The sequence below is a fragment of the Symphodus melops genome (genome assembly GCF_947650265.1).
Source record: "Symphodus melops genome assembly, chromosome: 2".
Taxonomy (NCBI): Eukaryota; Metazoa; Chordata; class Actinopteri; order Labriformes; family Labridae; genus Symphodus; species Symphodus melops.
Genome location: NC_136692.1, coordinates 12,617,899 through 12,641,098, shown reverse-complemented (window position 1 = coordinate 12,641,098; position 23,200 = coordinate 12,617,899). Strand labels below are relative to the sequence as shown.

The window sequence follows — 23,200 nt, the reverse complement described above, 5'->3', positions numbered from 1 at the left end:
TCCCTCGGGATCAATAAAGTATCTATCTATCTATCTATCTATCTATCTATCTATCTATCTATCTATCTATCTATCTATCTATCTATCTATCTATCTATCTATCTATCTATCTATCTATCTATCTATCTATCTATCTGTCTATCTATCTATCTATCTATCTATCTATCTATCTATCTATCTATCTACATAATGAGGTGAACTCTACAAGACAATGCAGAAATGATGTGCAGGGATTGGCAGGTTAAAGTGATCAGTGGAAATCTTGACGTGTGTTCAGAGGCAGCGAGTTATGAAAACAGCAGTTTGACAGTTATAAAGTATAATATAATATCTATAGTGCAATAGATACAATATTCAGTTATGTATGTCCGTGCAATGTATAGGATATACATATAATAAATACAAATTTATATAGATATGCTATAAGAAAAATAGTATGATAATAGTATATCAATATTATATTCTGCAGCGCAATGAATATATACAACACATACCAAACCACCAGCACCACCCCTGGGCTTGCTGGCGATACCACGATGTTACATAAACTCAATTTCCCACAAGTCCCGAGATGGGTTACGCACGGTTACGTCGTTACGCAGGCTTGAAGCCGAGTTGGGGCAGTCCAGTGAGAGGCCATATTGGAATCTATGAAATCGGCTTGCACTTTGATAGAACTGAGTGTCTGTCGTTTTGGGAGTCTCTTAATCGCGTTCTCTCCCCCCCACCAGGATTTAAAACCGACTGATAGCGCCGGGCTTTCCACCTGAGACACTGCCACGTCTGGACGGCAAGTTGTCTCTTTTCTTTAGTGGGGAAAATGAGTCCAACCGATGCTAAAAGAGGGGCTAAACGCAGGAAGAACAAGCGGGGCGGTGGCAGTAGCTGCAGTGCTGTCTGCAACACCAGCACCAGCAGCAGCGGCAAGGCCGGGGTAGTTTCGGCCCTGGGATGTGCGGGGACAGCATCACCTGCCTCTGTCGTCAGTTTTTTAACACCTGGCAGCACAGGCAACGGGACTGTAGCCTCCATCACGGGCTTAAACGGAGAGGTAAGACTGTCACACAGTGTGTATGTGTGCGGGAGGGGGGGGGGGGGGACTAAAGCTAGCAGTGTTATCAATGACACACATCTGATGCGGGCCCGACACAGCTAGCTAACTTTCTACGCATCATAACTAGACATTAACATCTACTGCCATCTGCTAAAACATAACAGTGATCAAATATGTCACAGTGTCGTCAATGTGTTGACTTAAAGTGTCGTAAACGCATTCAGTCTGCTCAGGCTCAGACTAACATCGTTAGCTTAAGTTTAGAGATCGTTTAGCTGAATAAATAAACTACTATAACCATATTGGACTTTATTGTGAGCTCATGAAGTCCAGGTACGTAGGTGGGGATTAAATTGCCCAAGTCAAGATGAGCTGGGAGTACGATGAGCTTCACTACAGTACAACACAGGCCGCTTTAAAGTGTATAAACATCTATGCTAGCTAATGCTAACACAGTTAAGACGACTAACAACTTCAGCCTCATCGGGCCTTGGTGTGTTTATAAAAGCAGACGTTACGTTTCGCTTTCTTATATACAGGTTCGTCTGGATTTTACTTGATTAATGTATTAGTGAGAATACACACCTTTACCTTAAACTCTCCATCTGGCTTCGATAGCTAAGGCATCCCTCATGAAGATAGAAACTTTTATTGGACGTTTTACTGACTTGTGTTTATTAGTTTCTCAAACATGTTGGGTTGAAAGTAAGGGCATGCTTTAATGTTGTCGTTTTTTTAATCAAATGTTTAAAAAGCGTTTCTATAGTAGGCGACACATTTGAGTAGTATTCAAACCCACATTGTCTATATTACATTTAATCAGCCAGTTGTATTCAAATGGATTAAAAAAAGCAAACTGGTTTAAAGAGGCACCACTCATAGTCAAAGTGTTGAATGACAATATGGCTTGCCTGACTCTACTACATGTTTATACTATTTTAAGACTTATTATTATTATGTTATAGTTCAGTGTCTGCCTGACACCTGCATGGAAAGTGAACCAGGTGTACTCCTCACTTCTCCAACTTCAAGGTTTAAAATGGGATATTAATTCACTTACATATCAAGTCAGTCAGCCTAAGGTCCTAAACGAACAGACACATCAATATATTGGAGGAATCACTTGTATACAAGGACGTTTTTCCACCTGTTTATCAAGCTAATATGGGGTCGGCCCTATGTAAACACTGAGCTGTTTTTATCTCTCAGGTCAAAGTGAACAACAGCATTACACCCCAGTTCACTGAAGGACCAGTGAATGCTGACTTCTCTGGAGTCCTTCAGGTAAATCTACATTAGCTGTTACGTAGCTTTATTGAACAGCACTTGTCAAGGTGTTCTTCTGTAGTTATGTTGTCTGCTTTATATAATTTGATGTTATTGCAAGAAGGTAAGGATCACTAAAATGGAATAAACTCAAGATGATGGTTTAGTCAGGTCCCTGTTTAATAACACTTGCAACCGACGCCTCATCACAAAAACGAAGTACATATTAAACTCCATCCTAGACACACTGGTAATGTCTCTAATGTAGCTTTCCCCTTTGCTGTATTTAAAGGAAAGTCATGAAAACATTTTGTGAAAGAAGACAATTGGCTGAAATGAATATACACTGCAGTGTTTCCCCAAGGTTGGCGTTATAGCAGCAGTGGTGAAGTGGAACAATGTTTGAGTTGTGAACAATTCTTTAAAATTCTTAATCATTAAAATAGTTATTAAGATTTATTGGACAAAATAATCACCCAACAACCAGCGTTTTGTCACAACCCGGCTCGTAGGTAATAGTAAACTAGGAGAGGAGTCTGGATTTTACCAATCAAAATGAATAATGTATTTTTAAAGTCGTAAAGAAAAAGAAAAAAATCAGCAGCAGTGGTCATATTTCAGATGCATGTAAGGTAAACATTGTACTGTGGCAGCGATTTAGAAAAGTCGAACGACCATTTACAAACACAAAAACAACCCTGACTCTGTTGATGATGCCATTCTATTATCTGAACAGTTTCAAACATTTGATTCTGTTTACATGCACGCTCAAATTATTAGTGTTTTTCAAACACAAATGCGTTTTTGTGCGTCAAGCCTACAATTAAGAAACGTCATGTAGCACAAATATCCAATAATCCACCTGCTGCTTGTTCAGAAATCATTGACCCCTCACCTTCTCTTCTTCAGGTGAAGGATGTTTCTGTTCTGATTTGATCCAAAGGTTGATTAAAATACTATTACAACACAAACTGTTTTAGATACGATGAAAGAAGAAATGAGGCGACAGTTTTGAGTGTTGCTTTGTTATTTGAAAACGATGACTGATTGTGATCAATGACGTTGTACTAAATCAAAATATTAGCTATTCAGGTGTTGATGCTTTGATCAGCTTTCGGTCAAATATTTGGAAAATTTGGTTTGTTGCGCTTTTTTTATTTTCTTATTGTCTTTCAGGAAAATAAAACAAAGAAAAGGACTAAATGTCCAATGTGTCTTTGGGGAAGACACTGAGTTGGTCCCATAGCCTCGGCGGCGTATGAATGTGTGCAAATGTGCAAATTTGATTAGCTAATTCTGATGGCCTCGTGACACAGCAGCCTCTGCCATCAGAGTGCAGGGTAGGTGCGACTCGTGGTGTAAAGTATTTAGAAGACTAGAAAAGCTCATGTCCGACCTTCTCTGATCCAAACAAACACAGACCACTCAGAGCGGAATCAAAGCCACGCAGAGAAAAAATACTGAAGCCAGTACTTCAACATAGCATGCGTCCATATTATCTGATGATATAACACGGTCATTTTATGTTTTTATTTACTAGATATCTTGCAATGTGTCAGTGTCGTCTGACCTGTCTCACGTCCTCCACTCAGAGTCCCTCAATGTGAACCAAACCGCTTTAAAAACTCTTTTATTCCCACAACGATCAAAAGTCTAAATAATGTTTCTGAAGTCTGTTTGGGTTATGCAATAGCGTCATGGTGTCCCTGTATGCTTTTTATATGTTCTTACCTTATTATACTATAATAAGATCTTGTGCAGTATATGCTGTGTTGTTATTTGTCTATTTGTTTATGTGTGGATCGTTTCGTACATCGCTCCTGTAAAAGCCAAGTGAAGATTCACGTTTTATTTAGAAGGATGTTGTTGTATATATTTTGATCATTTCATCAAACAGTCACTTTGCACATGTTATGTTGACTTTTTTTTTTTTTTTAATGTTCTCTTTCTCCTTCCTACATGCTCATCACAGACCCCATTCACGTTCGGCCTGAACCAGCGGGCCCCCTACACCGCCGGTGATCGCTGCCTCTTGTGCCGATGTGAGCGCAAGGAGATTTCTATGCCTTCAGAGGCAGGGATCTCAGGCCAGAACGGTACCTCGCAGCCCAACAAGACACCCAGTCCCCTCCAGCTGCCTCTGTGGGTGTGCTCCGACTGCAGGCGCACGGTGGAGAAGGAGGACCGACACACGGCCCTGGAACAGTCGTTAGGGGTAAGTCACCCGGGTGTGAAAAGTTTGAACGATTTTGGTGTTTGAGCAGAAGCATTATCGGCCGAAGACCTTTTATGTCCACTTGTTCTTTGTAAGAATCCACTGCTTTAAAACACATCTGTTGGTGCACTGATGCCAGAAATCTGCAGTTCAGCTCACACAGCTGTGGTCAGACTTTAACTAGAGAGATGCAGCTCTTGTTTCCACCTCCATCTCTTCACCAGGTCGGACAAATGCTGCAAACAGACCGCGAGTACTGTGATGAAAACTTCTAGATTACATACTGTCATGTAATAGTTTGACCCCGTTTCATTTTCAAAGAACAAGATCATATCAAGGTCAAACATACGTGAATTACGCAAACGTGAACGAAGGAAAATGTTCTTAATCGTGTAATACATGAAAACTGTGTTTGTGTAATCGGACACGCCGGATGTCGTGGCATGGTTGTTTACAAATGACCTTTCATGCTTCCGTCGTATGGATGCCACAGTGTCTCAGACTAATGCCTCTTATAAAGATCTTCTTTATGTTAGACAGCTCATCTCTAGAAGAACATCACCAGCTTAAAATCATCATGTCACTCACACTCATGACTTTTTTTCAATGCAATCCAGAGTGGCTTCTCCACCTCTGGATTGAGTTTACACTGTAAGGGTGTGACTATTTACTGTCATAAATACCACTTATGACTATCACTACAAGGGGAGAGAGAGAGAATATTTATTTATCTGGCACTATATCATCATCATCCTGACTGTGTGGTAAAAGTAATACATCGCTGATATTAAAAGTTTTTAAAAAAACGATGCGGCGCTATAAAACAGACTTCACTGCTTATTTGGACTCTCTGCGTCACTACTTCATGACACCTCAAGGTGGCGCACATGACATGAATGTAGGTGACGAACTGGAGTGAAAAGAAGTGAATGGATGGAGCGCGATAAGAGACGACACTGACACAAGTATTTTAATATTGCACTGCGCCTTTAAGAGGCGTTTCATATTTTTTCAGTTGATCGTTTTGTTTGATTGTCTTGAAATATACCAATTATTGTCGAATCCCTGTATTGTGATATTATCATCATATCTTTCCACTGCACGGCGAATCCAAAGACGGCGCACTCTCCTGTTTTCTTGTGTTGTTTGTGTCCTTGTCAGCTCAGATTAACAGTGCTGTTATCATTAACCCCGTTTCTGTGCGTCTCGACTGTAAGCATGTATTTTCTCCCGAGCAGAGCCGAAAGCTGATCATCATAACTGCGACTGGCCTCCTGGTCTGTGTGTATTGGCTCTACTTTTAGTGTGTGTGTGTGACCGGAGCCTTAAGTCAACTTTAATGAATCGGACATAATGTGTTGTCTTCATCTATAAATACAATCATTGCAATTTGACTTTTCAATTCTGTTCGTACATTTGTGTCATGTCTCTGAACATGTGGAAGTTTCATGAATTAGAGTTGAACTATTGGACTGGGAAGGATTATGTCTCTATATTGCAGAGAGGAATGGAGAGAAAAAAAGGTTGTCATTTGTACTAGTACTTGACAAGTGCTGCCTGCTTTAAATGTGTACAAGCACAGATGTTGTCTTAAAACTTACAGTATTAGTAATATTAACGATTAACCGTCATGAGTCCTTTCGGTGGTGTTAATTTGACCCTTGTTATTCTGTTGACGTCCTGTCAGCTACGTCAGAGGGTTTGACTGTCCTCAGTAGTGGGTGTGACTGCCTCGGCCTTGCTGTTTGTCTTGGGTTTGGTTTCACTTATTGTATTGTTCCATTGCGTCCTCTGTTCGATACTATGTTGACTTTAGCATCAGTGCCTTTCGGTGAACGCATCTTCACCGTTTAACTCTGAGACATCTGCAGAAAGCTTTCCTCAAACAGAAAGCGTCAATAGTTTGTCGAAGAAGAGAGAGGCTGCTGTCTGAGCCGCCGAGGTTTGAAGCTGACTGCTAAACCCAGACCTCTAAAACATGTGATTTTCAGTCGTACAGTAGTAGGGTGTTGTTGGTATAACAGCTTCTTGAACAGACTTGCTCCAAACATTTGCTCATCTGTTCTGTCCGTGCAACACTTGCTTCTATGTCATTGTTGTCTGCTCATGGCTTGGCTTCTGTCTCAGCCTTGTAGCTGTTGCAGTGATGAGAAACGTAGTGGAGACCTAACAATGTGCAGAATGTAGTGGACTCACTGACAACACCAGCTTTTTACACCCCCAGAATGTAGAAATTGATACCACACTGAAAAGGGTTGTCTTTTTGTATTTTTTAGTGTCTGCACCAATAAGGCGCCCTAGAGTCCATTACATTGAAAACACTAAATGAGGTGTATCTATCGGCCGAATACAATTGCCTACCTACCCCCAAAATCACTGAAGTGAATCAAACACCTTGTGTATGAAACCCACTGAGGAGCTCAGAATATCCCTAACTTATTGTGAGGAGTGTATTTAAATATTGTACTAACATGTTCAGTGATGCTGAAGAAGACTGCATTCTGTCTACTCATTAAAGCACATTTCAAAGAGCCTTTTCTCAGAGAGCATAGAGAGGTGGAAAGGGATGCTGGAAGTTATAAATACAGTAGCAGATGCTCTCTGTTATTGCCTATAAATAAACGTCTTCATCTCAGGTTGGAAGTAAATGTTTCTAGAGCTTTGTATATAGAAGACAATTTTCCTTAAATTACAAAAAAAACCCTGTATCTCTCGATGGATTTTGGAGGGTTGAAAGAGTAACGTTTGTATCATGATTTGTTTGTATCACAGAAACATTGCTGAGGTTCAGCACCAGTCGTGTGATGAGCCATCGCGGCATGTTTTGGAATTGACATTGGGATACGCTGCTACACAAACCCCAGCTAAAAAGCTAGCCTGGAGCCTGACTCTTAACTAGTTCCTCTCCTCGCACATTTCAACGTGAACGTGACCTGAATGTATGCGAGCATCCTGTCTGTTAAAGGGGTGTGTGTGTGTGACTCACCACCAAGTGTCCCTCGTTCGTACCACCACAGACGCACTCGGACGGCCCGATCCACAAAGACAGCGGTTTTGATCTCCTCCGCTCAGCTCGCGCTCTTTCACTGGATATGCCAGTTTAAATACTGTGCAAAAAACCTGTGACGTGTGTGGACAAACACACAAAAACAAAGGCTAATTCAGTCTCTGTGTTCGACCGCGTCTTGCCTACCAACACCTACCGCTGAAGACACTGGAGTGAATCCTGCTCAAACATCCACGACTTAAAAGTTGTTTGAGGACCCTCCGGATCCTGTTGATTTTGTGACCTCCGTAGACACCTTCCCCGCGGCAGGGTTTCAGGATTTAATGATCATAACAAGTTAGAAAGGGTCGATATTGTCGCTGAACTTGTTTGCTTCAGTCTTATTAAAGAAGCTTTAAGATCTTTACTCACTTGAAGTATAAAAACGGATATTTATGTTATTCTGCTGTTTTTTTCACATTTCACCTACAGAGTCAGGACTTCCTTCTGCACATGCCTGTGGGTAATGGAAACATAAGCCAGGAGGCAGCTACGGGGGACAGATTGACCACTGCTGTGCCTACACTACCCATGCTCCCCGCCCCGGATCTCACCGCACCATTACCTGCTGACACCATGTGCGGCTGCGACGCCTGCAACGAGAGACGGTCAGTTCACATGGATTTCAAAGGCATGATCCTGATCCCTTTTTTTTTTTTATTTTTTTTTTTTTTTAAATCGTCCTTGTTAACATATTTTTCTGCTTCCTGTTGAAATGCAGGGAGATCTCTGCTGAGTCAGAGAGGGAGACCCAGCAGCTGCAGAACCACTGGTCGGAGGTTCGTTACCTGGTGCGCTGCATCTACCGTCAGACAGGAACTTCATTAGCAGATGACCACGACCAGCCTCTGGAGAGAGACAAGGACGGGATGAAGGAGCTGGTTGATAGGTACAACTGCTTTCTATCCGTGTGTTTGTCCACTAGGGGGCTCCGTTGAGCTACTAAAGTCTTCAATGGATGCAGGAAATAAGCCTTTGTAAATACAATCAGAAAGCTATAATGGCAACAAGCCTTTTCTCTGTAACTAGTCACGTTTAGTCCATAAAATCACAGGTTTGTTTCCTTGATATCTTGAATGTCCTTTTGAACTTTGTCTGTGACTCACTGTGGGAAGGTTTTTTAATAGTAGACAAAGCTAGAAGTCTGTTATATTAAAAATAATATCAACAGGATACTTTCTCTTGGTTTGGGTTATCTTTATGCCAACATGTCTAGGATGTAATCTGTCAGCATTTTGATGTCTCTTTCCATCCCGTAGACTCTGTGAGAAGGACCCTTACCAGCTATATCAACGGCTGGAGCAGCAGGCTCGTGAATACGTCTTAGAAATGAAGGTGCGACTACTGAAGCACCTTTCTAAAGGTTCCAAGACGCCTGGTGCTGCGGGGAACATGGGTGCATCACAGGGTCCCCCTCAGGCCTACCAGATCATCTCCCTGCTGCTGGAGGAGTACAGCGCCCTTTGTCAAGCTGCACGCACCATCAGCAGTTTCCTGCTCACCCTGGTACGAGTGCTATCTGTCCTACAGCTGGCGTTGGAAGCTTTTCAGAGTACTTTTAATTGTTTGTCCAGCTCTGATTCTTGTGTTTCTTTGAATCTTTTAGGAGAATGAGCACCTCCAGAAATTCCAGGTGACGTGGGAGCTGCACAACAAGCACCTTTTTGAGAATCTGGTGTTCTCGGAACCGATCTTGCACAGCAGTTTACCTGCACTGGTTGCACAGCTGAAGTAAGATATACTTTTACTTCTTGACAGGAAGACGTAACAAATCATTTTTCCATCAGACTTCATTTCTACTTTAGACCCTGAATAAACTCATGTTGGCTTTTGTGAACACAAACCGAATTACCACTTCTTCTCTTTTTTTTAACTTGGTTTTTCTGCGCCCCTCAGCCATGGCACAGCCTCGCATGATACATACAACGAAGACATGTACAGGACCTTGTTAGAAAGCTACCAGCAGCTGCAGCAGGAGATGGCTTCAGTGGCGGCTGAATGGCAGGACTGCGAGAAGAGGATTGATGACTATGTAGATGAACAGGTAAACTAAACTGAAAAGAAAATGAAAATGTTTTTTCAGGGGGCAATCAGTAGTTGGAGCTTTAAGGATGTCTCTTTTTGCAGCTGCTTTTTAAGGTGGAGGGTCAGAGTCTCACTAACCAAAGAACAGAGCCACACAAGTCCTTGATAAGCAAAAACGTAAGAGGCTTAAAAATGTCATACGAATCAACGGTGAACTTTTTTTTCTTTTTCTTTCCGTGGTCTTTTTGATTCTGTCATTTCTATAAGTTCACGTCTGTTTCATTACGTGTCCATTTGCAGACTTTGAAGACGAAGCAGCGGATGCTGAAGGAGGACTGGGAGTTCTTTAAGCAGAGAAAATTTATAGAAGAACAGGTACACTACAAGAACATGCAGGCATCATGGTTCAAGATTAAAATGTGCATTTCTGTTCATCACAGACTTTTTTATTTATTTATTTATTTTTTTCATTTTGTTCTGTTTAAAGTTGCCTAATAGCAAAAAGTGCCCGTCTGGAAACAACAACGTCACAGACACTTTGAGAATGCTGAGTATTCCAGACTGTCCGAACTGCAACTATAGAAGACGGTAAGTGTTCCACGATCTGCCCCGACATTATACACATGTTCTTCATTCATTACCAAATGAATCCCTCATACCTTCTCACAGGTGCACATGTGACGACTGTAGTCTCTCCCACATCCTGACATGTGGCATCATGGACTCCCCCATCGCTGAAGACCTCCACATTAAGCTCCCTCTGCAGGGTGAACCTCGTCGGGACTACCTGGCAGAGGTTCACCCTCCCAGTCTCTCCTCGGGCAGTTCAGCATCAGGCTCCAACTCCAGTTCTCCCATCACCATTCAGCAGCACCCACGGCTCATTCTGCCTGAAGGGGACACCAACACCTTGTGAGTCAGCGGTGCCTTCAGATTGTTTTATTTTTATAACCTAGTTGCCCACTCCGGGAACTCATCCCAGGGACTAGGAGCATTTTAAGCAGAGGTGCATTTATTGGCTGTGACCAGCCACCAACCAGTCCTCATAAATAAAGTGCCAATCTCAGAATAACACACACAAGCTGCAAGTTTTCTGCCATTTGCACAGCTAAAAACACACACACACACACACACAAGCTATCGTGTCAGCAGTGAGGACATGAGTTGCTCATCACCTCATTACTTAGCATTTAATCTTCTTGCCCCACAGCACATCAGCACTGTCCTCTTTGCACGTGGACAAAAAGCAGTTCAGTCAGATATTATTGAAATGATAGTCCTGTGATATTCTTTAGTTAATGATGTGACACTTCGAGGCTGCTGTCACATGTGGAAGTGTCCTCGGGGTTAGAGTTCGGGACACTGAAGCCCATAGTGCTCGCGTCTGCACCAGCGGTGTGTAAATAAAAGAGTAGCTTCTGCAATTCAGTGTGTGCACTGTTTAACGTGACCTTTGAGTTCAGACGATCTCTAAAAGCAGCTCACACGTTCAAGTCCCGTTACCCTTTTTAAATGATAAACTGCTCACATATGCCCTTTGCAGGAAATGTGTAGAAACATTCAAACCACAATACTCTTCACTGAGGCAACAAGAAAGAAAGAGGCAGAGGTCACTTTTCATGCCTCCAGGAGTCGGGCTGAATACAGCTGAAGGGATTTAAGCTGTCACCATTTCTTTTACATAGTATTAATTACGGCTGCTTAAATGTGACCTCAATGCAGAAAATACTATTTATTTATTATTTAAATAGATCATTTAATATCTTCTCACTTTTTACTAAACAAACGTAAAGACAGTTTTTCAAACAAAGTTTTACTGGGACCTCAGTAAAAGCATTTCATTCACTGAGTAACCGTCCTGAAGCAATGCATGAACTAAGCTAATGTGTGAAAACGCAAATTTGGATGTGAACCGTGTTTGTAACAAACCTTTGGCTGAGTTAAGTCTTGTGTATAATTTAAAGTGATATTTTACCCGCTTCTCTAATAGACGATATTGACTCATTGTTTATCTTCTTTCAGTATTAGTGACGATGACGAAGTGCCTCCATTGTCCAGTAAGTTCGGGGACATCTACCCGATGTGTGGTTATGAGGACAACAGTGTTGTGGCGTCTGCTGTGAACGGCCTCCATAATGACATCAATGGGGAAGCTGAAAACGTGGCACTAAAGGTTGGTTCATAAAAAGCCCAAGATTAGTTTTCAATTTCCCTGCCGAGTTTCCCTTTGATGAATCTCTTATTCACTATGAGTGGGTTACCGGTAATATGGGAAAAGTTTCTACCTATTCGAGTCTTCATTGCTCAACTCATTTCTGTTGCAGTCTCCTCCCATCACCAGCAGCAGCAGCTCATCAGAGGGTGATGAGGAGGAGGCTGACGGAGAGGCCGGTCAGGAGCAGCGAGTGCAGCAGGAGGAGCTTTCCTCAGTTCACACCAATAGTCCTCCACCGTCTTACAGCCACCAACAGGTGCTTCAACACTTTCACTCTCTTCATGTTGTTGTATTTACTGGGAGGTGTTGCGATTGAACCACATGCGTTGCTATCATCTCAAAATACGTTCGCTGTGAAATGGAACTATCATAAATGTTGATATCTATCGTCGTTATTCAGCAGTAGAGGCCGGGACTTCCTGGTTTAGTGGTTAAAGATAATAATGCTTATCTTACCTTCAACCCTGAAACAAAGAAGTTTAATCAAGGCTTGCTTCTTTCTTTAATTTTAGCTGACACCTGGGGACTGCAATGTTGACTTAAAAACACTTGTCCTGGTACAAAGTGTGTCCAAGTATTGTACAGAGCTGAGGGCAAAATACTTACTGTAAATTCCGGGACTATTGAGCGCACCTGGATATAAGCCGCACTGGCTAAAAATAAGTAAATAAATGTATTTGTACATATATAAGCCGCACTTGATTATAAGCCGCAGGTGTCCACGTTATAACAGAGCTATTTACACAGAAAGACGTGACACAAAGACATTGTTTTAACTTTTAATTAAATACGTACTACCAGTAACATCCGCAAATACCGTATGAAGCCTACTGGAAATCCTTTATCAAACAGTGTCTGTAACACGGCTGATATGAAAAGATTACCATAATACAGTTCACAAGAAAAAGTCCATCCATTCACTGCCTCAGAATGACGTCATTACTCACTTCCTCAGTCTCTTTTTCATTGTCGCTGTCAGTGTCAACTTTACGTGCAGCAGCTCTATTTCCTTCTTTGACAGCCGGGTCGATCGCCTTTAACTTGAAAGCTGCATCATATGTATTTCTCCGTGTGTTTTCCATGAAGAGGGTGCGTGCATGAATCGCAAAATGACTGATATTAAGATCCGATGTGACGAAGTCAAATGTTTTTGCGGCACAAGCTCATTGTCCCGCAAGAAAAATCCATAAATAAGCCGCATCTTTGTAAAAGCCGCAGTGTTCAAACCGTGACCAAAAAGTAGCGGCTTATAGTCCGGAATTTACGGTACATCTTCTTCTTCAGGCAAAGTTCTGAACCTGCCCATGTTTAGAGAGTGGACTTTTTGAGTAGATTTGGCAAATAAAGTTGGTAAAAAGATACATCCATATTCATTAAATAAGGTACTTTAAAATTTCAATGAAAAGCCTGGCCGCTTTTTTAATTCAATCTCTGAAATTCCCCTTCGATTTCATTTGGAACAGACAAGCGACATGTTCATCGAAAAAAATAGAAAGCCCAAGACTTGTTTAGAGCTTTGAATTAAAACATTGTTCGGTTAGAAGGCTTACATAGGTTACCTGCATTTTATATATATACACAGCTGACTTATGTAAGGAAGAGAGCACTCAACAATCTTTCCTGACTTTGTGTTACCGCTCTCAGGTAGAACAGCTCCAGCATGCCTGCGAGTGCCACGTGTGCAACCAGGATCCCAGCACCTCCACCCTGGGCCCCGCCACCTGCCTGCCTCCCAGTCCTCTCCACGCCGCACCTCCTCCCACTGTAGGACACCAGTTCTTCACAGACAGCAAGACTCCCCCTGCCCACCCAGCCCTGCACCTCTACCCCCACATCCATGGCCACCTGCCCTTACACAACTTCTCACGACCTCTTCTGCACCCCACACTCTACCCACCCAGTCCTCCTCTCACACACAACAAGGTGAGGATCACGCCTTACAGTTGAATTCACTGTTTCCTTCTTGCGTTCTTTAGACAGTAAGTGGTAAGAGTCTCTTTTAGGGGAAAAACTGATTTTTATTTCCTTATCACTGGGGATTTTTTAAGGTTCCAGGAACCTTACTGAGCTAAATTGCATTTCAGTTTCACCTAGTAAGAGTTTAACAATCCACCACAAGGGGGCAGGTTAGAGTCAACAATATGAATCTTACAAATGTCCTTTTTACTAATGTAAAAAACTAACCTTCTCTTTTATTCATTTTAAGCCTCTGCCCCCAAACCCTTCATCAAACCACTCGGCAGCAAAACAGCCGGCCTTCAGCCCCTCGTTACCCGAGCACGTTTACCAGAATTGTTTTGGCGGTGCAGGCGGAGCGGGCGACTGGAACAGCTCGCTGCAATGCCTCTCCCTCAAGTTTGAGAACCTGTGGGATGCTGCAGTGATGAAGAGCTGGAATCCATCTGTGCTGTTGCCCGAGTCCCTGCCAGGTAAGTGACTCCCTGCCTCTCTCTGGCTGCCCCTGTAACACACTGGGATTCCACATCCCAGAACGCTGACAGCAGAACCTCCATCTATAAAAGAGCTTCTGACACCAAGATGAGAGCCTCATGAAGCATCCACTGAAAACTGTTTGGAAACAATCTTTTATACTGATTACAAATCTTGATGGAAATACAGCCCATTTCATTACTTAGAACATTCAGACTGCATGAAGCTGACCAATCACATTTTGAGTGACAGCTCTCTAGCTACACATGCAGTCATTACCGTTATGACAGTCAGCTTTGTGCTCCTCTGAACTGTGTGTTTATTCTCTGAGTCAGAATCAGCAAAGAGAGTAAAACCCCGGCCATAACAGGATGAGTAACAATTGATAACCGGAGAAATACTTTAGTTAGCACGTAGCATTTACATGAAACTCTGGCTGAGAAGCCCCCTTTGTTCAGAGGGTATTGGCAGGCTGAGCCTCTGAATTCAATGCTAAACAATGCACACATATTACCTCTCTGGTGCATACAGCACTGCAGGAACCACGTTTGTCAGCAGAGCTGTCATTCGTCACTGTTTTTAACATCAAATAACTCAAACTAACCGATGAAAAATGAACGCTCGACAGAGACCATGTTTAAGAAAAATTTACATGAATTTTCATTTTGAAGTTTGGACAATGTCCCATCTGTCGTCATGGAGGAAAAAGGTGTTATGACTCATACATGCAGCCAATAAGCAGGGAAACGCTAAATATTTTTGGCTTCACTTTGGGGGAGCAGTTTTGCCATTCATCATTTTTACAGTCTCAGATCACAATGTGAAATGATAGCTGGTGTTAGGGCCTCTGAAAATAGCTCATAATTTAAAAACTACAACAATAAACCGGCATGCTAATTTTTCATTAGGATTTAAACTTCTGATACTTTTAAGATGCTGAATGTTTTGTAATCAGAACCTTTATTAATTGTACATTTCTACAAACCTCACATTCCTCATCGACAGGTGAAATGCTTGGCCCGCCCCTCGCCGACGTCCCCCTCCCTCCCACATCATCTATAGGCCCCCAAGGGGAACACCCTTCTCTGCCCACCTCTCTCCCTCCTTCGTCCTCCACTCCCTCATCACTGTCGTCGTCTTCATCCTCGTCGTCGTGCTGCTCTTCAGAGGCCAAAGAGCAGAAGAAGAGCGGCGCCAAGAAGAAGTGTCTGTACAATTTCCAGGATGCCTTCATGGAGACCAACCGAGTGGTGATGGCCACCTCCGCCTCCACGTCCTCCGTGTCCTGCACTGCCACCACTGTCCAGTCAAGTAATAACCCATCCATCCACCTAGCATCCAAAAGACCCAACTCCTTAGGTAATATAGGAAGTAGGAGCAGTGCTTTGGTTTGTACTGTTTACAAAGGCTTTTCTTTGACCCTTTGATGGTTCAACCCAGAGTAATTACAGGAAATTTTAAAAGGAGGACTTGATGAGTCTTGGTAATCATCAGTGTCTTTTCCTCATAAAGTTAGTGATTCTATTATATAGTTTTTATATATATTTTATATAGTAATTACACCTGCATGTGTTCATTTCACTGGAGTTTTCACTGCAGGAGTGGTCGATGTTTTATTTTTATTTTTTAAATTTTATTTAATTTTATTTTTTCCCAGGGTGTACGTGTGATGCTATCATTAACGTCTTAGTAAACTGTTGACACAAATAACAATTCAATGATATATATGATTAATGTTTTATATCATAAATTGAAACAGATGATTGCTTTGCAAACGAGATATCGACCCTAGTTCAGAAAAACACAATGCTGCACAGCATCTACAGGTGTAACGCTAAACCTCGCTGAATGTTAAGACATCAGTGGGTCAACATTACTGTCAGCACTGTGAACCCACTACTGACCAGAGCAAACTATATCCTGATTTAACCTACAAATATTTATAGGATTGCTTTTCATCCTCAAATAAAGAAAAAAAACCCATGTCAAGTTGCGTAGATGACGTTTATTTAACTTTGTTAACAATAAACCTAGTTAACAGCTGATAAAGAAGACTGACCAATGTCCACTCTGACATTTAAACCTAGTTGTCCCATGTTGGTACGACTCACTATTTTAGAGGAAGGCTTTAACAAACTTTTTTTTTTTTTGGTGAATTTATTTGAATTCAGTTGTACATTGTTCATAATGTTTTGGTACATTTCTCATAGTAAGTGTGTTTTCAAGATCTGTATCAGGAACAAAAGACGGATCTCACTGAAAATGTCTTTGTCTCCTCCAGACGATGTATTTCACAATCTAGGTGAAGAGGACCATAGACAAACTGCTCCAGCCCCCCCTAGAAGCTGTCTTTCAGGACTAACTGCCCTCCCTCCTCTCTCTGGCCCAACCCTGCCCCCAGCACCCACCACGCAACTTCCCACAATGGGATCCCAGCCCTTTCCAAAAATGGCCTCTCCAGCCCCAGACTTCATGGAGGCCCATCAGGGCCTATGCCTCCCGCCTGCAGAGCCTCCAGCCTCCACAGTAGATGGTCCTGTCAGTGCCCCACCCAGTGTTTGCAGGTAAGGGCTCTACTACATCCTGCAAGCTCAGAAAACATGGAAACTCAGACTCTTTCTCTTGAAAGACAATATTGTTTTTGTCCCAAGTACTGCAGGAACCACGTTTAAGTGTCATTCCTTTTCAGTGATCCTGACTGTGAAGGACATCGCTGTGAGGGAAATGGGACATACGAGCACCCGCCGTATGATGGAGAAGAAAGTCAGGACGAGGACAGCTGCTCCGAGCACAGCTCCTCCACCTCAACGTCCACCAACCAGAAAGAAGGAAAGTACTGTGACTGCTGCTACTGCGAGTTCTTTGGCCACGGCGGGGTAAGTTTTACCTCCATTATTATTTTTATTTTATTTTTTTTAACCAATTCACAAAGAAATAGAAAATGCTGCCATTCTCCACTAATTTAGGAAAGTTGTAAGAATTGTACAGAAATCGATTTTAATCCTTCTCGGTTTTTATCCCCAGCCTCCTGCTGCCCCTACAAGTCGAAACTATGCAGAGATGCGAGAAAAGCTGCGCTTGCGTCTGACAAAACGTAAGGAGGAGCAGCCCAAGCGTGAGGAGCATCAGCCGATAATAGAGCGAGATGGAGGGGTAGAGGACCACAGGCGGGTGGAGGACCTGTTGCAGTTCATAAACAGTGCCGACAATAAACCTGCGTCTAGTTCTAAGGCAGCCAAACGGGCCAGGCATAAACAAAAGAAGGTAACTGTCTTTGGTTTTGAAAAGTCTTTCAATGGTTTGCATTGTGAAACCTCTCTGCTCATAGAAATACAGTAACACACTAATTCTAATTATCATGTCCTTACAACTTGGTTCATCATGTTAAAGTTTACATCTGTCTATTTCTAGATGGAGGAGAAGGCCCGTCTGGAGGCAGAGGCCCGTGAAAGGGAGGAACAGCAGTTGTTGGAAGAACAGCAACGGCGGCAACAGCAGGAAGAGGAAGAGGCGGCGCTTCAAAAGGAACTGCTCCGGCTGCAGGCGCTGCAACAGCATCGTGCTGCGAAGAAGAAAAAGAAAGAGAAAGCAAAGGAAAACACCGCTCCCACTCAAAACAACCCACAGCCCCTCAAACAGACAGCTCAGAACGTCCTAGATAATCTTCAGAATGGAAAGTCACAGCTGCTTCACACTCTCATCTGCCTCCCCGATCAGAAGGAGAGCAGGTTTGACACCGTACCCCGACCCAACGCACTGCACTGCCCGAAAGTCACCCGTGAGAAGGTGTTACCTTCTGAGACCAACTTCCCTAACCCTCCAGCAATCCTCCATAACGGCACTTCTTCATCACCGCTCGAGGTTAACGGCAGAGTGAAAACAAAACAGTCTGCTAAAGTGGCTCACTGTGAGGCTGCTGTGAAGAAAGTCCCAGAGTTACCCAAAAACTCAGAAGTGACAGCAAAGCTAGCTAATGGAACCGCCACAACAGACACCAAAGCAATGCGGATCAGGCAGACTGAGGCGCTGGCTCCTCTCCCAACCACAGAACCAATGAGGGAGGACCGGAGTTGTAACAGGAGTAACAGTGGAAAGAGGCCGCAACAAACACTGACCCAAGTAAAGGAAGACAGGACAAGTCCACCCGTGTCAAACCCTTCCTCGTCTCCTCCTCCAGTCCCTCAGTCCGAGCAAAGCCAACAAAACGGCAAACCTCCAAGTGCAGAGTCCCCGCAGCCCAAGGGCAAGACCAAGAAAAACAAGAAGAAGAAGGGGGACAAGACGAACAGCTCGATAGGTTTGTTTTTTGCCTGACTCACAATTAGATGCTGTAAATTCATGTGTATGTGAACAGCATGCCAGCTCATGTCCAATAGTTTGGCCTTAATATTAGTCACAAGCAGCCTATTGGCCCAGATAAGTTCCACAGCCATCGCGCTAAGTGGAAAAAAAAAAATACAGGCTGTGTCGCTCGTCTCTCGGGTGTTCTGTGATATCACCATTTCTTCACAGCTCAGTGCGCACTCTTCAGGTCGCTGCTGTCCCATGGGAACTTTGGTTTGCTCATGGCAGCTTTAACTAGCCTCAAATAATGATGTTGCACTTGTGGCCGTTGGCTCATTTGTTCCGACAATATGGCTTTGCAATGGTCTTTTCTACAAACAAGATACTTCAAGCCCTAGTTTACGTTTTTATATATATATATATAATGTGCTTTACATTGAAATGAAACAAATTGAATTGAGTTCATGTGAAACCCTTCCAAACAGAATATGAAAGTAATGTGAACACATCCAACCCCAAAAGATGCTTGGCCTCATTCTGGCCCTTTTAACCTGCTGAACTTGAATCAAACAAAAAGGTGGGCTTGGTTGTAGATGGTGTTTGAACAATATGTTTGAGAACCTGCATTCTGATCTAAAAATCTAAATCTCCACAAAATGAAAAATGTTTAAAAAGAAAATGGACAAAGTATCTCTGATGTCCATGTTTTTTGGGTTTGTTTTTTTTTTGGTTTTTGGTGCCTACTTTGGAGACACTGGGGCAATGTAATGGATGTAAGACTAATGAACATTTCTTAGTTCTTCTCAGAAATGTCATTTACTAAGAGATCCTTGATGTTTGTTGTTTTGTTTTAGATGATGTATTCTTGCCCAAAGACATCGACCTGGATAGCACTGAAATGGATGAAACGGAGAGGGAGGTGGAATATTTCAAAAGGTACGTTTGTACTGAAAAAAAAATCCTACAATATTTTCTGTCTGAATTAATCTTAAAGGTTTGAACTAATGCTGTGGAATAATGTCATTAGACCGCCCAGTTTTGCTTAATCCATTTACATGGAAGTGCCGAACACAAGTGGTTTATTCTGTTTTATGTTATTTATAAGGCAGACAGCAATGCAACAATTGTGCAATAAGTGTATTAGCAACATCAATACTGAAGGTGACTGCTAGAAAAAAACAAATGGAGTAAATTTGTGAGTTTTATAATGATCTAAAAGGTTTCTTCTCACATAGGAGAAAAGTCTTTTACGTATGAAAATACACAGTATGTGCTCTAAGGAGAACAAAACTTGCGATATTCAACTTTATATTTTTGAGACTGTATCTCTCTGCAAAGTTGACGGGGGTTTTTTTGTATCATTTCTCACAGATTTTGCTTGGATTCTGCTCGACAGACTCGCCAGCGGCTTTCCATCAACTGGTCAAATTTTAGTCTGAAGAAAGCTACCTTCGCTGCACATTGAGGGCATTTGTTAGTGACTGTCAGGACACAATCAGTACCTTAACAGCTATATCGATACACATGGTTCCCCTCCACCCATCCCTTTACCTCCAACCAGCTGTTGACCTCCCAGACTTTTCTCCTGCTGTGCCCAAATCACACCCTCGCTGCCTTGCTTTTTGTTCTCATCGCTGTGTGGTTCCAACACAGACCCATCTGGACTGCTCCATCTGCAGAACTTAAACTAAAAATGAAATGACACAAAAAGAATCACAAAACTGCTACTTTGCATCTGATTAACTTTCCTTGCGTGCTTGTGTGCTTTTAGTCTGAGTTAGGCATTTCTCTTGACTGAAAAGCCGTGGTCTGAATCTATTTTCTTATAATGGCTTAGCTGTTGTCAAAAGATGCTTCATATGTCTGGATGGTTTCCTTAAAAAGAGAGTCTAAGGAAACTTAAAAAAAAAGAGAAATATAATGAATTAAAAGCTGTATTTGAGATATTGTGGCTTACTATCCCATCGTTTCCCGTTCCTCGCACGGCATCTCATCCACATGATTGACAAGGGAATGGGCTTGGTCAGCTGGTCTCCACTCCCTGCCCCCAACACCACCATCATTTCTCCCCTATTTCACAGAAAGGAGGAAAGCGTAATACTTGACAATGTTCTTTTTTTTTTTTTTGGTTTTTAAGTACTGTTTAACAAACTGTTGAGTAAAAGTGTACCAGTTACAGTTTTTGTTTTCTTTCTTTTGACCTGTAGCCAGCTTGTATCAGAATACTTTCAGAATGAAATTGAAAAAGAACAATACTCACACTATCAATCTGTTATAGAGTGTATATTGTATTAACACTGAAGCCAAACTGGCTACTTTTAACATATTGTTAAGTAATATTAAATCTTGTCTTTCTTTTTTGAAAGATGGAATACAGTAGTATGGCAGGATTATGTGTCTTGTGTCAAATCTTATTTCCTTCACACAGTAGAAATGGTCAATAAAAGAAATAGACTATTAAACTACACAACATTTTGCAGGAATTCAACAAGATACAGCTTGTTAATGAGTGAGTTTTAAGGCGCTAATAAACATCAATCTCACCTCATGTTCATGGTAAGTCCAGAATAGATTCGATAGTAACGGTGCTTGGATCCATTTAATTTACCATATGCTCCCTTAGTTTAATATCACAGGAACGTGTTACTGTAAGACAAGCTAACCTGCTGTGACTTACAATTTAAAATACAAAAAGAATATTAATCTGTCATTCAACTCTCCTTAGGAGTACAAGTAAGCTAATTCCCCAAATGTAGAGATTTCAAATTTATAGTTCAGGTAGTCAAAGCAAAAACCAAGGTAAACATCTTCTCTTTCAGGTCAATTGAATTTAACATGCCCATGTAGGACTGGAGAATTCACCCTATTCAAACAGTTGCAATCAATCTGGGAAGCTTTAATGCTGTGTCTTTCTAGGTCTGTTTGTCAGACATAAATGCAATTTGCTTGATGGATCGTAAACTGAAAAATCACTTTACAATAAAAGTCAAAATGCCAATAGAAATGTATAACAAGTGAAAACACTTCTGATGGCTGATTAGTCATTGATAGACAGCAGCTATAATCAGAATCCAACCATTTCCTAGCTAACTTGATTTCTCCCCAAATGATAGGAAGGTGTCATAAAATTGCTTAAAGTTACAAATGAGAATCATGTGAAATAAGGTTTAAAGTTCACAAATTACATTGCTTTTCAACAAGTTTGATTAAGTCAGCGCTCCTCAAACACGTCTGATATTTCTTGCCAAGAGTCCGTTCAGATCCTGTATTTCATTATGCCTATAAACCCCTCTCTTTCAGCCCTGCTAAGAACAGGCTGTTTATGTGTCTGTAGCTTTAAATGCAAGTGGCCTGGGTTCCACCACACCCCTCTCTGGAAGGACTTTGGTGGCTTGGGCTTTCGTGCACTGTACACTTTTGTGAACAGTGAGAAGCCAGACTATAGAAGGGCAGAAAAACACCTAGCTGTTGGAATGTCTCTCATCTGTGGGAGGGGTTATGGCCCTTTGTGATGTCACAAAGGGACAACCTCATAAAGTGAATTCAGCAAAAGACGGGGAGACGTCGAACATTTGGAGGGTTTGTACACAGATGAGGGACCCATATTAGTGTTTGAAACACGGCAAACTGCATAATATGTGACCCCAAAGGAGATTATCATAAACTAAAGACAAAATCATTGTGTAAGTAAGATCATTTATGTATGCAATGCATAGGTGGTGGAGTAAGAGAGGAGAGAGATTAGTGGATGACACTAACATTTGGAGGTAATGGTAATTTTAGCTAGCTAACTTTGTTAGTTAGATGCTCATGTGAGCTCTTGTAACTCACATCTCAGAACCTAAGAGTTGTTCCTGAACTTTGAACATTTTCTCATCTTTGTATTATTAGGATCTTTTGGCATTTTAGTTGCTGATTATACAAGAAATGATTAAATGAAAACTCTCAAATTTCCATTTTTAATATCTGCAAACCAGAGCACATGTACAACATTAAAACTAGATTTGGTCCTCCCATTGTGAGAACGAAATAAAAAATTGGTTCCTTTTTAAACATGACGAAAAGACTTCCATTTCAACCAAATTTGTATCTCACTGGCTACTCTGCATATCTGCGGCTAAGCACAAGGTTGCAGAATGAGTTGAATATCATATACCTTTAGGGGAACTCACCGTCATTATTCATTTACTGTTACATAGGCATGTAGATCCCAAGATTCAGATTTAACCGAGCTCCTTTAAAAAAAATTGGTAGGGTCTACTAAAGGCATTTACATGTAGCCCCATTTCATTTATGCACATGAAGCTTCAGGGGAAAATATTTTCACATTGTTATGAAATCAAGTACATCCCCTCAGGTAGTGTGAGCGTGAAATGAGGTCATGTTTGGTTTATCTAGATGTAGATAGTTAAGACGTACCTTTCACTGAAAAGGACAGCAGCGGTAAAAGCTGTTGCTAAGTACTCGTTTAGAAGTTTGTTTACTTACAAAAGAGGTAAAATGACATGTTGGTTATGCTATCAATGACTGCTGGGCTTCTCTTTATAACATACATTGTTATACCTAAAAATAAACTCTACTTGATATGTAATTTTAGGAGTAATGTCAAATTTGAGAGAAGAAGGAATGACCATGTGTTTTAGTTTGAAGTATGGCTTGCTGAAA

General features: G+C 41.8%; 1 protein-coding gene and 1 long non-coding RNA gene across 3 annotated transcripts; one reads left to right on the top strand and one right to left on the bottom strand.

Annotated features, from left to right (window-relative positions):
* The first annotated feature begins 594 nt into the window (after positions 1-594).
* On the top strand, positions 595-20,925 carry fam193a (family with sequence similarity 193 member A). 2 transcript variants are annotated; one of them, XM_079337100.1, is made up of 23 exons: positions 595-1,051; positions 2,264-2,338; positions 4,293-4,535; positions 8,014-8,189; positions 8,303-8,470; positions 8,841-9,087; positions 9,188-9,312; positions 9,478-9,625; positions 9,709-9,783; positions 9,907-9,981; positions 10,094-10,194; positions 10,276-10,518; positions 11,629-11,779; positions 11,931-12,077; positions 13,466-13,744; positions 14,028-14,250; positions 15,257-15,562; positions 16,533-16,815; positions 16,941-17,127; positions 17,276-17,515; positions 17,663-18,548; positions 19,390-19,471; positions 19,907-20,925. In XM_079337100.1, the coding sequence occupies exons 1-23, from the start codon at positions 821-823 to the stop codon at positions 19,998-20,000; spliced, it is 4,785 nt and encodes a 1,594-aa protein (XP_079193226.1). In that variant the 5' UTR covers positions 595-820; the 3' UTR covers positions 20,001-20,925. The 2 variants fall into 2 exon arrangements, with proteins under 2 accessions (XP_079193226.1, XP_079193225.1); XM_079337099.1 differs by having other exon boundaries at positions 15,257-15,610.
* On the bottom strand, positions 20,646-22,012 carry LOC306819688. The gene is made up of 2 exons (XR_013778598.1): positions 21,721-22,012; positions 20,646-21,181 (listed from the first exon to the last, which is right to left on the bottom strand). It is a non-coding gene; the product is annotated as an uncharacterized lncRNA (long non-coding RNA).
* Positions 22,013-23,200: the final 1,188 nt, after the last annotated feature.

What these genes read in the sequence shown, in the direction of transcription:
- fam193a (XM_079337099.1), top strand. Translation starts at nt 821, where the DNA reads ATGAGTCCAACCGATGCTAAAAGAGGGGCTAAACGCAGGAAGAACAAG. An exon ending in ATGAAGGAGCTGGTTGATAG is followed by an intron (nt 8,471 to 8,840) that starts GTACAACTGCTT and finishes TCCATCCCGTAG; the next exon opens with ACTCTGTGAGAAGGACCCTT. An exon ending in GCACTGGTTGCACAGCTGAA is followed by an intron (nt 9,313 to 9,477) that starts GTAAGATATACT and finishes TGCGCCCCTCAG; the next exon opens with CCATGGCACAGCCTCGCATG.